Genomic DNA, 17520 nt, shown 5'->3' with positions numbered 1-17520 from the left:
AATAAGATCAAAGAATATTGGAATTTTTGCAGTATGTGAAGTATCGAAAAAATAATTCATTATTCGTTACTTAATATTGTTCCTGCGGTATTTATTGGAATAGCAGTTTTCTACATTGTTAGGTGCTTTGATTTATACTCTCACACACTTCTTATTTAAAATAATATTTTAATATCTTGCTAAATATATTATAATTATTCTACAATAGATGTAATATTTAGGATAAATGGAATAGACTTCGAGGCTATGGCATCGTTTACTTGAAATTATTTTAATATAAGATAGAAATTAAGTATTGTGTATTCATTAAAACCACAGTTCTTTGGACAATTTAATGGCATAAAACAAAAGAATATTTTAATCTAATTTCTATTATTTATTTACAGAAACATAAATGTTTCCATTCAAAGCACTCTTTTATAATAGTTCAATTCAAGAAAATGCAATAGAACACATTCAAGCCATCGCAATATCAATATAAGTTACTTTGTAGCATAAAATCACATTATATATATAATATAAAACAATTCAATAATAGAACTGATGTCCTTGATCCTTGCATGAATCCACATGTAAAAGCATAGATTCCGCAGCAGAACCTATGCTCTTGATCCTTCATTGAACCCACATCTAAAAGCATAGATTCCTGTACGTCGTATTATGGCGGATTTAGAACAAAAAAATTTAATTACACATTTAAAATGTGTTTTCATGACTACCTTTTTTTGATATCATTAATTCAAATAAAACAAGTAAAATGTTAACTTTGGCTTTATAAAAAAGATATCTAATCTTTTACACAGAATTTTGAATCTACTTTAAAATGTATAACATATAATAAATAATAACATATACATAATAATGCTAATAAGTGCCGCTATATATTATTTTTTTATGTTAATAAACTGTCATTTATTAAAATTAGAGAATTTATTTTATATTTTTCACATAATACGAGGGCTGCCTTTTAAACCTTGTACCTATCAATGACAACAGAGTGGTTAACCAGAGAAAATGTTTTTATTGTTTTTCCAAGTATTCATTTTTCATATCTATATTTTATTTATTTCTTTCATTTACTTTATTTTATATTTATATTTAAATATATTTCATATCATTATACATTTTTGGAATCGATTGAACCAATTTTCGAAACAATTTTTCCACTCAGAACTTTATATCTCCATCTGAGTTTGGAATGTCTCAACGACCTGTTCGGGTGTGAAAAGTTCGCCACGCATTCTTTATAAATATTTGGGTATAGGAAGAAGTCGTTGGGAGACAAGTTAAACCTAACATTTTGAGTGCTCAAAAACTTTCTCCGATCGAATATATTCAAATGGATTCAAAATTTTCTTATGGTTATATATTATATAGTTCAGGAAAGAGTTAATTTTTCTCCTTCATAATACTTATGATTAATTGTTTTTATTATTTCAAACTAACTTCATGTTGCTAGCATATAATTACTAGTTATAGCGTTTTAACTCTTTTATTAAAGCAAATATTATTCAAATAGTTAATATCAATCATCTAAATGTGTGATTATAATATCTTTGCTAATATATAGATGTTATGTGACCGATAATCACTCTTTCGGCTATGTACAGCGCCATGAAGAACAGTTCTTTTTGTTTTTTTTTGTTTTGGCTAATTTAACGCCATCAAAACTATTTTACATCGAAACGCAGTATGAACTATATTATATATACTAAATCTGAAACTAAAATTTTAATACAATTTTAGAAATTTACATGTAATCCAATTCCGTATTTAATATTAATTTTAAATGGATTGAAATAGATTCTGTAATAACACGAATCACCTCCATGCTCAACAAGTGCTACAAAATTCCAAATGAATCACACATTTCAGAATTATTTATTTGAAATCTTTCTGGTTCTTCTTCTCTAAATAATTGTTTCTTCTTAAAATACACACATTTAAGACTATAATTTATCTTCAGTTTCTGCATTTCTTTTGATATTGACGACCCTTGTACAGTACAGTTGGGCCCTTTCCTTACTTCTTTTATTTCCTTGTTTCTTTCCACCTCGGCACAATGCAACTCTTTGGGAGCTGAGAGATTGGCAAAAAGTCGATATGTCGAATTCTTTTATATAATTTCGCATTAAACAAAACTTGTAGCTGCCTTCTGAAATTGGTAGGATGCTTCATCATTATTTTAACGCTTTAGTATTGGCGATAAGCCATAAACTGCTCGAAATTTATTACTCAGCGGGGATGCTTAAGTTTTTGTTTGTTAATTTTTTTATATATTTGCAATATAATTTTTATTTTTATTTTTTTTACTAATTTCATTATTTAAAATTAAATAAATTTTAGTAAATTTTATCCATTGAATCATATAAAACAATTAGCTTAAAATATATAGCAAATGACAAACTCCAGTGTATATGGATTGGAATTAAAATTTTTAATATATTAAGTAAATATTTATTAATATTTACCAATTAGTTAATTTGGATAAAACTTAGATTCTTGGTAATTCGGTTGGCTAACTTGCCAGCTTAAGATTCGCTGCAAGACTGTCCAAGCACAGCATCCATTAAACACAATTACAGAATCAGCAACATAAACTGTCCAATTTTCTTAATTGTCCTTGAAGGCTTTTCTTTAAAAACTGTTCGGAGATGGTGAAAAAATTACACACAAAAGTCATAAGACTTTCCACCATTGGACTTTTATTTGTGAGTATACATAAACCATCCTGTGTCTATAAGTACAATCCCCATATTCTCAACGCTTTGAAAACAAACATCCATGACACTAAAACAGATATACTAAGAGCTTTGTGAGGACAACTCAGTGATAATGATGGACTCATACTTTACAGAATGGTGCCAACAATGTACTAAATTAAAACCTCAGTTAAAATCTAATTACGTGTGTATTTCTTATTTACATATATTTCTGAAATCATAACATGGATAACTCTGTATATATAAAGTGCTTTACATTCATAAATGCGAAAGCAACTGGGCCTATTTACACTATCATGAACGTGAGATGAACTTGACGACAACATGAACTGTCAGTTCAATTTACACTATTATGAACTCTCATGAGCGTGAAATTTGTTTTGTTTTGTGCAAACGTATAAAATGCTTGTGTGTATTAGTGCACATCACACTCTTTTCTCTCTCTCATCTATAAGTAAGCGGTTTTCAAGTTCATGTTCATGTTACGTTCATGATATTGTAAATTGGCCCATTAACTATTTTTTGTTAGGTTTTATTTTTTATTATTTTTATTTTATTAATATAGCATATTTATAACGAAATTATATATGAGTTGATGAGTTGGTAATATGACGAGTTGGTGACCATCCAAATAAATTGAGAGCTGTACGAACTTTAACACAACATTGGCATAGTTCTGCGAATTAACAAAAAACCGGAGTTGTCACAATCGTGTCATATACAGAAAATCCAGTACTAGAATTGTGCCGTAGCACAATCAGTAAGATCATGCAAAGAACAATAAATGAACAGGTCACAGGTTGTGACCTAGAATTGTAGAAATGAAGCTCTTTATCAACGGCATCCTGATTGAAGATTCAACAGAGATCCTAATATACCTACTAAATAGATAATGAAAAAAGAAAAGGTAAAAATGTAAACAGGCAAAAAAAAATGACATTTGAAACACAAATCAACATTTTGTATGTACTAAGCAGTAATCTGTTCCATTGGCGTTTTGTTGGAAATCAATTGATAAAGAGTACAGCAGTCAAATCAATTTTATCATATTCCAAGAAAGGCCTAAGTAGATGAAACCGATAGACCACACACGAAAGTGGTTGAAACAAGCAGATGGTTAAAAAAAAAATATCTGCGACCCTGGGTGTCTATTTCCGGGTTTAGCTTTAAATCTTTCCTCTAAAACGGTTGCATCATTCCGTTACTGACATTTGATAAGAATTAGAAATAATAATAAAAATAAGGAAAAGTGTATACCGGTATTTTTTTAACGGTTTCGATACCGCTAGTGTCTGTAATTGTTTCAAATAGCATTGCAGTGTCGGTGCAGGTATATACTCGACCTTGACATTATTAATGGAAATAAAAATAACGTTATAACTGTATTAGCAAAATTTGGACCTAATATGTCCAAGGTTCAAATTTCTATTGTTTTCATAATTTATAATTCTATAATATAATAAATACGACGATTTTTCTTTTTGTTTTTCCAGAACTAAGAAATTTTTCATAGTTCTACATAAAAATGTTACACAAGGGAATTCTGTTTCTTCTTTAGTTTAAAGATTATATATTCACTTTTTTATAATTCTACATTGTTTGAAATATGAACTTCTATAAATCATACCGAAGTTTTACACATTATTGAGGTTTAAGTTTAATACAAAATGTTGTTATCCGTATTATGATCAAAGAGTTTTTACCTCTGATTTAAGCTTAGCCCAAAAATGGGCTAAAAAAAAATAGAGAATTGTACAAAAATAAATTAATTCACTGCAAACAACTCTCTTCATATACATATATAAATTAATTTATATACAATCTGACATTTTTAATATAATATAACTATTTTTTTTTAATAAATAAAGTAATGATTTTTTTTTCATTAATTTACTATATCAGAAGTTTTTTATGTAATGAAGCTTTTATTATATATTTTTATTCATATTAAAGAGCTTTGCAGTGTCGGTACAAGCGTATACTCAAAAATATAAAAAACTTGAGGATCTCTGAACCTTCCCAACTTTCAACTCAGGTTTTCACTTCAACCATTACAAGCTCTTTATGGCACAAAGTCAAGAAAACGTAATCTACTTAAGTGAATGGTATAATATAAATGAATGATATGGATCCTGTGACATCGGGGAACATACATTTAACCAAATAGATGAACGGCATGAAAAAAGCCTGCTATTTAAAAACCTATTGCAGAATTTAATAAAAAACTAACAAAACTTACAGGTCGATTTAGTAATTTAGGACCTCCTTTATGATATCGCATTCCGTTCTGCATTCCGTTCTTTTACATTAATCAAATGTATTTCTTTTTTTAAATTTAATTTTAAATTATTTTTGTAAGAACTGTTAAGTATACAAGAAAATTTAAAATAATATAAGCTTTATAAAATTTTGGAAAAAAAACTTCTCAATTATGTAAAAAATGGTGGTTTTCAACCGTCTATATCTCTTTGCAAGATAGCTCAAAATTATTAAGAAATTTGAGCTTCTTTTTCTAAAACAAAATATAATCAATGTAAATTTTATTATTAAGACATATTTAAAAAATCGCAGTGTTTGCTGTTGTTAGGTGGAAACTATACCTAAATTTCAGACGCTGTGGTACACCTTAAAATACATTTTATTTTAAAATTTTTATCATGTCATTTTCCTTTCCACTAAGGTACTAGAAAATAATTTTACCAATCCTATCCTATACATTTAATATACATTTATTTAATGATGAAAGAGCATCCTTACTAGAGACGTAAATATATTTCTGAATTTTTCTGGGTGCCTTTACATAGAAGCTGAAATAGCACTACCAACAAATCCACCCTAATACATATACAGGACACTTAAAGATGATGAAACATCCTTATTAGAGACGTAAATATGCCACTATTCTTACTTCGAGGTGTCTTTCCGTAGAAACTACAACAACATTGCATTACTAACATTACTACTTGCTTCTAGTTACCTTTCTGTAGTGGCTTCAATAACACTATCAACAGATCCACCCTAATACGTAAATATACTACTGACTTGCTTCTAGCTACCTTTCAGTAGAGGCTTCAATAACACTACCAACAGGTCTATCCAACTACATATAGAGGACATTTAAAGATGAAGGAACATTTTTATTAGAGACGTAAACACGCTTTTAGATTCAGTTTTAGGTGCCTTTCCGCAGAGGCTATAATAGCACTACCAACAGTTCACTACAGTTGAGTCGCATACATCGTATGAGTCGCGTATTACACATTATTCCCTCAGTGTATCTGTCGGTTGACGTCCAAAGTCACTTAGTCATCATGTAATTATGAAGACATTTAAAGTATTTAAGTGAAAAATTTAGCCCAAAATACAACTCCAAAAATCATCAATCGTACAAATGAACATAAACAAAAAGAAAAGAACAAAAATGATTGGCAACCGCTTATTAACAAATTTTTTAAAGCCGTTGATAACCAATTGAAAGTGTCATCGTCACATTCAGCACAAATTTCTTCTCTGCAAAAAGAACAACAAAGACAGAAAGAGCACAAGCGTCAGACTAAGAACACTAAGAACAACAAAACAAATAAGGAATAAAAAAATGTCTCATCACTTTGGCTTTGACTTTGGCTTTGGCTTTGGCTTTGGCTTTGACTTTGGCTTTGACTTTGGCTTTGGTTAAAAAGGTGCTTTTTTTGTGTTCGGCAGCTGCTGCATGCATGCACATTTTTTTAATGATTTTATATGCTTTTATTATTTAATTTCTTCCTCTTGGCCACTGTTTGAATGCTTTGCTGCACTTTGGAATGTGTTTCGTGTACCACGTTTTGCCTTAAAATTCTCAACCTTTGGAAAAAAGTTATTTTTTATTTATTTTTTAAAAACCTTTTGCCAAAAAATTTCTGTTGAAATTTTTTTCTCTAAAGACATTTTTCACTTACTGCAGTGCAGCCGTTACGAAACTCACACAAAGGGGACTTAAGTACAAACTGATATACGCGAAGAACACAAGCACATACGACAGCTAGATTCCCTAGCAACGTAGTTAACTTGCATTAAGCTTTGAATGGCCCAGTGTTTCCCTGAGAACGTAATGGAATGACGAAGAAGCAGAAGCTTTGAATGCTTTCAACGCCATTTTTATTGTTCTCACTTCGCTGCTACTACGCCGCTGCTCAAAAAAGTTTCTTAATTTTTTTTGTTGTGTTTTTATTCTTTTATGTTACATTTTTGTTAGTGTTGTTGTTGTTGGTTTTTTTCTGTGAGGGCTACGAGAATATCACACGAGTATAATTGAGTTTGACACAATAAATTGCTCATCATGTTCATGTTTTTGTTGTTGCTGTTGGTGTTGATACTGTTGACCTTAAAGCGTTTTGGGCTGATTTATATAAATTGATTTGGGTAAGTTTGGCACAGCAGGCGGGAACGTTTGTGTGTTGCTGTGGCTACTTGAAAAAATGCTCCTACCATCTCAAGGATATATCATTTTAAATTTTTTTACCTTCATATGCGTCGTATAAAGGGTGCGTTAAATTTGTCACTATATATAGTCTATTACAGAGAAAAAATTAGTTATATATAACTTTACTTAATGTTCCAAAAGATGATATATATATATATATATATATTTAAATATATATATATTGTATTTTAATATGTATGAATTGTAGTTAAATATGAATTGTGAGTCAACCCAACGAATTTTAGTACCGAAGCTATTTAGAAATGGGTGTAACTAATAACTTTAGAATATTGCTATAAAATCTAGGATATTGAACTACAAATGTGGTCTATATGTATTGACTACTGAAGTGGAAAATTTACTTAAAAATCCCCACTTCTAAGTGAACAGCAACTTGTGAGCAAAGGTGCAGTAACCGGCATAATTAGTAATTCATCGATTACCATGAAAAAAATAAACTTTAAAAAGCAATTGTTATATATATAGATATATTATATACAGTTATTCGTGTACATAATATTAAAGTCTGTACATGGTTCATTGTTTTATATGCGAAACAATTTATGACCTCATGACAATCGATTTGGCTAAAATTTTTATTCAGAGCTTTTTTTTTAAATAAAAACTTTTTAGCAGTTACAGACTCTAGGGTTTTTTAATATCTCAGGCTTTGCAAATGATAGACACTCACTATTTGTTTGTAAATATTATAAATAATAAAAATTGTTTATATGCAGTTATTAATATTAAATGATTATTTAAAACAAAAATTTTTTTTCAAAACATGCATTGAAAATTTTTGTTTTTGATTTAGAGTTCTTTATTAGATAAATTTTCTGAATGGCATTATTTTTAGATTATTTATTTTTATGTTAAATTGATTTTTAACACCCGTTTTGTGCATCAGTGGTATTGATATTATCAGTGGTCTTGGAAATATCAGTGATCTCATATTTAATTATTCGTAAATAATTTTTTGATATTACAAGTACCAAGGGTTGAACTCGTGCACTGCCAAATTTGAAGCTCAAAGTCAGCGCTCCTCAACCAACTAAGCCAAAGACGTACTTGTCTTCTATGTTCGAACTTGGAGTTTTGTTAATTTACTGTGAAAGTTCATTAACAAATTTACTTGCTATGTTATATAATAATAGAACGAAATCATAAATCAGCTGTAAAATAATTGAATTAATCAATTATATTTATATTTTTACTTGTAAAATTTGCCGATATTCATACTGTCATTCTATAGTAATAAAAGAAGATGATTTCAAAATTACAAAGACATAGTTTGCGGATTATTCGTATGTAGAAAGAAATACAGGTGCTAAATGCTATCAACTCTATTAATCCAAAATGTAGCAATTATATTATATATTTCATTAATTTTTGAATCTGCAATATTTTTGATGATGCTACCAGCACTACAAGACAATAAACCTTTTATGAACCTTAGAGATAAACAAAAATCAACAAACAATAGATCAATTACTCGTATTGCTATATAATGTTGTTGTTTTGCTATACATAAAAGATACAATTTGTTAAAGAAATAGCGGGATATAGTTTTGTTGTAGTAATAAAAATAGTAATAAAGCAAACTGCCTAGAGCTGTAAGTACACAAGAGCTCCATAATAACGATTGCTCAAAAACTTGATATAAAATAAACATACGTTTAGTACACTCCAAAAACACCACTCAGCCACTCGAGCCAAAGCCAAAACCAAAATTGAAAAATCTTAGAATTATGCACAAATTTGATTTGAAAAAAAGATAAATAAATAAATTTTTACTAACCAAAAAAAAAAAAACCAATAAACAACGCCAGTATGCAAATATTAAAAAAATTAATTAAATTTTTCGTAGCACCCGCAAATGCATAGGCTGACTGACTCTGTGCTGCCACACATTAAAATTATGCCATAGCTTCATAGTTGGAGGAATGTGACATAATGTAACGTAAAGATACAAGCTAGCGAGTATCTTAATAAATTCACAGATGCTAGTTTCTATATACAACAAAAAATAAATAAATAACAATTACTTTTAAATTATAAGTTGTTGATATTCACGCTTATGAGTAGTGCTCGAGCAAACAGTATCACAACACTTCGCTCCGTACTGTACTTCAACACAACTCGAGCGCGTGCTATTGTACGTCACCTTAGTCTACTTTACTTCAGGCCATCAGACTTCGTACCACAGTGACACAGTTTTACGCAGGTGTTTGCTCTTTACCATATCCCAGTAGAGACACTCTGTGGCGTTGGGTGTTGGAGACATAAATGTTTTCTATCGTTTTTCCTATGAAAATCTCTGCAAATGCCTCATACGCACCGGTAGACAATTTTCATGTGGGCTAATGGTATGGCAAGCGACTGTCTATATGTACTTTAGCCTATTTGTCTGCTTATTTTTTTCTGATTAGTGGGGCTTTAATATTGAAGCAATTATAGTCAATTATTCACTGAATTGTTGAATAAAATGACACAACACCCAATATTAAAAATAATAATGAAAAAAATATATGAACAAAAAATTGTAAAAAATTGCTTTTTAATTTGGTAAAATTTGCATACTCGTCAAAATATAATTTAGTGTTTTAAAATATGTAAAACAAATTAAAAAGTAATTTAAACATATTTTTGAGCAACGATCAACATTGATAATGGGTGGCAGCATGAATATTTTAAACGAATAAGTCTCGATATATTTTTGCTACCGAAGAATTAAGGTATTGCAAGGTTAATTACCTTCAAACTTCCGAACTAATGAAGTATTTTCTAAACTCAAATTAAAACCATCTATCAAGTGGATTGTAAGATGTATTAAGATATATTATAGCTAGCTATCTCAGCTATCTCATGGACAGTTAAACTGCCATCAAGTCAAAAAAGCGGAAGCACGACCCAAAGTAATATCATTGTTCAACTAATCTCTAAACAAGGTAATCATAGCAAATAACATTCATTTAATTTTAACTACATATCTTTTTGATGTCGCTATAAGCGGTATCATCAATTTACGGGGCAGGTATGGCACAAAACTTTCAGCTTATATACTATTATCAGTGATAGAAATACCCGTCAAATTTATACAACTACGTATCAAATGAAAAATTAACGCACACCGGGATACTAGACTTTATCGATCAGTTATTAAGCCCAAAAAGTCCAAATGCAGAAATAAAGCTAGTACATTCCTTTAAATAGCTAGGTAGCATCATAACAAATCTCAGTGCAACAAAACACAATGAAAGGCTAGAGGCATGTGCCTAACAAAAAATTGTAGTCCAGAAATTTTATTTATACTATATTTTATTTATACTATATTTAGACACCACTTGATTTTTTTGATATTGAAATACTTTTAATAATCTTCACAAAGTAAGCACAATTTTCAACTCAAATTTTAACTCAAACTAATTTTTCTTTTAATTCATTCAAATAAATTTTCAGGTATAGTCAATTACAGAAAAAACGGCCAATTAAATTTTTACTAGTCAACTCAAAATCTATTTGTAAAAAGTTATAACTATGGGACGTGCCAAAAAAGAAGGGTCTGCACATTCACAAAAGAAAATACTTAAAGGATTTAAGGCAGAGCTAATAAAATATCGTCGAAATGAAAAGAGGATTATTGAATATTTTAAAAAGGAAATAAGGAAATATAAAAGAACTCACAAGCGAACAATTACCCAAAATTTCGAAATTGCCTTAAAGAGGCTATTAAAGGAGGATGCTACAAAACGTTCAAAATTTTCGGCTTTCGTTTCATTTTTTATAAAAAAAAATTATGAAAATTCGTACCGCGATACAGAAAATAATTCGGAAAATTTGTCAGTGGATAGTAGTACGACGAGTATGAGTAGTTTGAGTAGTATTAGCAGCATGTGTACTATAAGTAGTTGTAAGTACGAAGAACATATAAAAAACATTTCGGAAATATGTTCGAAATGTAATGCTAGCGAAGTTTCTTTTCGTACATTTGAATACACTTCTACACCTACTCTGTCCGAAAATCTATCACATCAAGGTGAGAGCTATTGTGAATACAAATCATATGAAGTAGAATCACAAAATGGAAATGAAATTGACCAACAAAGCTTACGTCGAACACTGCAATTTCCGAAACTTATTTCTGTATCTTCAATCAGTAATGATGAATTATCATATAGGCAGTTCTTGGAAGGCGATTCGCAAGCTTTGTCATTTAACAACAAATTAATGAATGGATTCACCACTGCGATTGAAAAATGCAATTCAGAGTTTTCGGATTCCAGTTCGGAATCAAGTATATTGAGTTTACCTTCATTACCTTCATACCCTGGTCAACATTGTAGAACAAGGGCAAACTCAACGAAAACTCGTAAAAGAAATAGAAAAAAGAAAAGGAATCGTTGAGTTTGTATACTTATAACGCATTGTAGGTAAATTCTGACATAATCATAAACTTAATTAACACGTTGTTTTTATTTAAATGAAATCCAGATTTCATGTCCCTTCTCTAATTCATACTATAATACTCTTAATAGACTGTGACGCACAATATATACTGTTTCAATCATATCTATCCGATATTTTGTTTTTACCACACCATATCTTGTATCAAACACAACACTCTCTTGTAATATTTTGTTTCTTTTAATATGCTCTCTGGGTATAAGAAGTTTGTTTTGCTGAAAATTAAACTTTTTTAAAATGTTTTTAAATGTCATAAATCTTTTCACAAAACTATTCTTAAGAGCCGATTTGGTGTGAAGGTATAATCCTTATCGAATTCTTTTTGCTACACACATCGGGTTACACGAATTTATATAGCGAAATATTAAGCCTACCGATATCTGCGCATGCAATTGATTACTAGATTAACTATTTAAATCTGTGTGTAATTCATTTATAATATATGATTATTATGATTATAGTATGATTAAGTGTTTACTAGAAGATGATTATTTTGCTCAATCTATTATATATACTATAATTTTAACATTTTTCAATAGATAACCATTTTAATTTATGAAGAAACAACTTGACACGCAAATAATGTGTCAACTGGCTGGGTGATTTGAGGACTTTGGATATAAGTTTACAATTGCATACTGTACATATTAATAGTTCCAGAACTCCAATTTGCTCGTATAGCTCAAATAAAACCAAAAAATTTTAATTACATGTAAGATTCATGACATTGTGGGTGAATTATAAATTATGTACTGTTTATTAATACAGATTAATACTTTTCTTCTAGGTTTCAAATAATTCAGAAAAGATACAATATTGAATAATGTGAGTATCTTAATGGATATTGAATATTTGAACTTAGTTCCTATTAAAGCAAACAGACTAATTTTCATATTTTCGGGTTTTACACTGTTTCCGACTAAACTCTATAGACGCACAAAGTGGATGCTAAAGATATATGATAACTGACGATTTTGGTAATTTTCTTAAAACCACAACTGAATTCATCAATCATTTCAATTTTTTCATAATTAGGTAATATGAAACTACAATACCCTTTAGACAATATAACTGAAGACCCGAAGATTTCTGGAGAAAATTTGGATTACCTGATTGCGAATATTCTTTTCAAATTTATACTTAAACCCTTCAACCCTTTATTTTAAAAATTGATTTTGTTTAAAAAAATAAAAGTAAAAATTTCATTGGCAAAATAAGTCTTTGCTTCACATTGTCACAAAAATATTCAAATTTTGTATGAAAAGCTCGATGGTGTTTTTACGTATACATTTGTAATGATAATGTATTTATATTTCTATATGCAAATTTATTATTTATTATTAATTTCTAATTGGAATGTCATAAATGCAGGTGGAGACTACTCATTCCTAACAGAAAAACTATCCTAATGGGATGAGTGATCTATTTTCAGAACTAGACTCACTGGTGCGTCAAAAGGTATACGAACATTCCGTCACAAAACCGATACATTTTAAGGATAGATAAGTCGAATATCTAAAAAAATACATCGGTTTTTATTCTATTTCATATTTTTCTGTTTGGAATAATCGAAATCACTTAACTTTTCTTGGCTTAGAAATTATGCACTTAAAAATGTATTTCGGAAATAGTCGGTTATTATTTCAAAGAACCTCATATCTTAAAATTTAAGAAAACATTTTTTCTTTTAATTTTTTTATTTTTAATTGATCAAAATCATGTAGTTTTTTGAACCTACAGAAAACTGTAGGTGCTAATTTGAAGTAGACTAGTTTTGATATCTCCTTTTTCTAATATGCGCAAGAATGTCCTCGTCGTATTTGAATATTTTTTCGTGGATATTATTGAATATTATTGTTGGACAGATATTGAAGGTGTTTTGTTTGCTAATCTATGTATATTCATGTGTATTTATGCGATAAATAATCATTATTTTTTTATAGTGTTTATGAACTCAAAACTCATTCGAGTTCCATTAAATAATATATAATTGAAATAAAAGTATTATAGTATTATACATTTTAAGTCTACTGTCAGTTTTGAAAATATATAGTACTTAAGCCGCACGGATTAATTTATTTATATAATTTTTGAAAATTAAGGGAGAGTATAACATATGGTGCGTTATTTGTTTAATTTTGGAATTTTGATACTATATGATATTTTCATGAAAAGTGATATGCAAAATCTAACTAGATACATAAGTAAATTTTGATCACTTTTTCAATAAATTGTGATTTACAGTTCTTGATTATTATGTCAAATTTTAATTATTTTTCATATAATATAACAACAAGAGTCGCAATTTTTTCTTTCAGAGTAGCAAAAAAATATTCGCAATCTCCAAAAGAAAACGTGAAGCAAAAAGAATGCTCCTAAAATTTTGATAGGTTTTACTCGTAAAAAGTTTTACGTCTTAAGTCTCAGTGAGTTTGCTTAAAGTGCTCTAGTCTCATACTTCGTTTTGATCTAACCCAAGAGGAAAATGCTAGTTGTGTGTGGGGACTGTCAATCCTCATCTAATGTCGTCTGTTCAATAGGTGTCAGTAAGTAAGCCAAAATATCAATTATAGTCGCAGTGTTCCACTCCCCGGTAGTCAATATCTCGTTGATTTTCTATTCTTTCTATGCTATGTGCAAATCATATATATTTAAGCCATGAACCATCTACTTTATGTACACGATGTACGAAATTATGCCAACATATTTAAGATTCTAATCTCAAAACAAAAATTAAATATTTAAAAATATTTAGGTTGATTGCAGTTTTTATTAGAATATATTTTGAAATTATAGCATATAAACACTCCAAAATCTAATTTTACTTGCAATACCTTTTATTACAATTTAATTATTTGTAAACGCTCCCGGATTCAACATGAAATTATAAAAAGTGTGAAGCACACCATTTGGGTCTGAACATGTAATCAACATAAAAAGTGTAAATTTTTTCAACTAAAGAAATTAGTTTTCTTCGGCCAAAGTATGATATTATTAAGTTTTATTAAACAATATCAGCGCAAAATTAATAATAATAATAATAACAATAAATAACACAGGCAAAGAGCAGAGCTCAGATATTTCCCATAAGAGTTAAAAATCGTTTACCTGAGACGAGAACAATACAAGTAATTGAGAAATTTTTCATCATTATTATAATTAATTTTTCTAAACAGAAAACCGTTCGTTAGCCAACCCAGTTTATTTTGCAATTTTAATAGAAAAATATCAGGCACTGCTCCGCATACTCCACACACAATACCGAAGCAGTTGCACCAATTTCCGTCCCCCTACGAGTGTACAAAATGAGTAGTTGGTGCAATAGAATATATTGAAGCAACATCGCAACCGGCAATAAGCGGAAAAATTACACATAAACTTCAAAAAAAAAAAGAAAAAAAAAAAGTAATAAGAAATAAATAAAAGATAAGAAGAAGAGAAATAGTCATAGGTAGTGGAAGCTCAAAGTATATCCAGTGGATTTGTCAGCTGTGCACTGGTTTTACGGCTATAAGATTAACAAACTTCACGAAGAATTGCACCCCACTCATTTACACAGTGCGCACTGCCAATAATCCCCAACGGCACTTGTTTCGCACCTTAACGCACTATCAACGGTGGCAATCGAGAACTAAATATTTAAAAACGATAATTGAGTTTATCGGTCGAAAGACGTTCGAGAATGTTGGCCGATGGAAGCATGTATGCATGATTGATCACAATCGTTGCTTAGTGAAAAAGTGCCGCCGATCAAAATGAAATCAATTCTAACGGAGTTTGGAGTGTTGGGAGTTTGCCAATGCCGGAGTTGATATGCGGCAATGCGCTATGAAAGTGGCAGTCATGCGCAATTGAAACGCTTCTAAATGGCCAGTGCGGCATCAAACTAAACGTTTTTGATGGCTTGATGTACTAATTCAACTTCGGTGGACTCGCAGTCAGTCATTGATGGGGTGATTGTCATCGAATGATCACAACTTAAATTACTATAAGCAATCAAAACTAATTCAATGCTGATTAAGATTTTAATGATTATGCTGACCAATGTAGGAAAAATAAGAACTTTACTCGTATTTTGTCAGTAACAATGGAATCAAAATGGAACAATGAAAATATCTATGGCTATGGGAATAGTAACATAAGTATTGCTGCTAATGTTAACAACATCATCTTAACTTTATTTGACCTTGTCATACTAAACATATTTAGTCTATGGACTTTTGATGAGGGGGCCACATGGAGGCAGTGTGGCAACTCTAAGAGAATAGCAAGAAGGATTGTTATGGCATTTACCAAGTATCCTTTACCTTATAAGCTCACTTTCTTCCCCCCTTTCATGGTTTAAGAATAATTTTATTAAAAAAAGTTTTTTAAAAACCATGATTAAGTTTCCTCTACTGGTTCTTAATTAAAACTTAAAGTCAAATATAGAAAAATTAAGTATAAGAAGTTTTAGACTTTAGAGGCGTATAAAGCGTGATAATCAATGTATTCCTTTAGTAACTTCCGACAAAATTTGAATTTGTAACATCTGCATATACCAGATACATTGATAATTACCTAACTTCAAAACAGGTGGCAACTATATTTTGTATATCTCGCAACTTTTAAACTACAGCTCTAAAAGTTTCAACTTCATCAGATGTTTGGTGATTTTTTATAAAATGGAAAAATTGAATATAAATAAAATTCCTACATTTGAAATGAATGAGCAATGACTCAATTAAATTGGGAATGGATGGTGTTTACGAAAACCATGCACCATCGTTAACAACAATAAAGTATTGGAAAACTGGATTTAAACGTGGTAGTACGAGTGTATTTAATGAAAAGCTTTCGGGTTCTCCAAAAGAGGATTTGGAAATATTTATGCACTATCTAGCTGACTGTGAGCGAATAGAATCGAGTAGTAGCAATTGATGAAACATGGATCCATTACTTCACATCTGAGGCCAGAGAATGCGTAGAGCCTAGGTAGTGCTTCCAAACGATAACGAACTCAACAACTGCTAAGAAAATTTTCAGCTTCCGTATTTTGAGATTCAAATGTATTAATTTTCATAAACTATTTAAAAAATAACGCTATTGCATATTATTGTGTCAATTGAATGAGGAAATTAAGAAAAAATGACCACATTTGTCGAAGAAATAAATTTTGTTTTTGAGGATAATGCACCGCTCACATATCAATGAAAATCATGGCACAATGAAATAAAATACGGTACGAATTCTTTAGTGCTTTCTCACCCACCAAACTCTCCAGATTTGGCTGCCAGTGATTGTTATCTGTTTTTAAACTTGAAAAGATGGTTCCAGGGAAAGAGATTTGCATCAAATGATGAAGTGGAATGGGAAACTGAAATATATTTTGGAGAACTTATTAAATCGTAATATTTAAAAGGTATCCAAATGTTGAAAGATCGTTGGACTCAGTGTGTCGAACTAAAAGGAGACTATTGAAGCACAAAAGATAATTTTCCATAAAATATACGAACTTATAATATGATAATTATGATTTTATGATCATTTGTATGATAATTATTTTTTTTTAATTAATAATTAATTATTAATTAATAGTAATTCATATTAAATGATTAAAAAAGATTAATTTTCAAAAGTTTTAAAGGTTAAGGATTAAACTCTTTTCACCTTAAATTTTAAATATGTGAAAGTATATAAAGTTTTTATAAATTAACTGGATTTGTGAACAATATATGAAATATATACCACAAACCTCACCTCAGAGTACAGCATCACTCCAAAGAATTTGACTCTGCGTCCACAAGCTATAAAAAAATTGTTTTATATAAAATTTCTTTGGACCAAAAGCAGTGTTTACGCTTTCTATATAAATAAATCATTAAGATTTCGAGA

At 29.7% G+C, this 17520-nt stretch overlaps 1 protein-coding gene across 2 annotated transcripts; it reads left to right on the top strand.

Annotated features, from left to right (window-relative positions):
- Window positions 1-10651: 10651 nt before the first annotated feature.
- Window positions 10652-12794, top strand: LOC119690056. 2 transcript variants are annotated; one of them, XR_005253539.1, is made up of 4 exons: window positions 10652-11612; window positions 12186-12358; window positions 12434-12623; window positions 12682-12794. XR_005253539.1 is itself a non-coding variant. In XM_038105040.1 (2 exons), the coding sequence occupies exon 1, from the start codon at window positions 10720-10722 to the stop codon at window positions 11584-11586; it is 867 nt and encodes a 288-aa protein (XP_037960968.1). In that variant the 5' UTR covers window positions 10652-10719; the 3' UTR covers window positions 11587-11612; window positions 12186-12373. The 2 variants fall into 2 exon arrangements, 1 of the variants encoding a protein (XP_037960968.1); XM_038105040.1 differs by lacking the exons at window positions 12434-12623; window positions 12682-12794 and having other exon boundaries at window positions 12186-12373.
- The last annotated feature ends 4726 nt before the right edge of the window (window positions 12795-17520 follow it).

The sequence above is a fragment of the Teleopsis dalmanni genome, chromosome X (assembly GCF_002237135.1).
Source record: "Teleopsis dalmanni isolate 2A chromosome X, ASM223713v2, whole genome shotgun sequence".
Taxonomy (NCBI): domain Eukaryota; kingdom Metazoa; phylum Arthropoda; class Insecta; order Diptera; family Diopsidae; genus Teleopsis; species Teleopsis dalmanni.
This window is presented reverse-complemented; position numbering and strand designations above follow the sequence as displayed.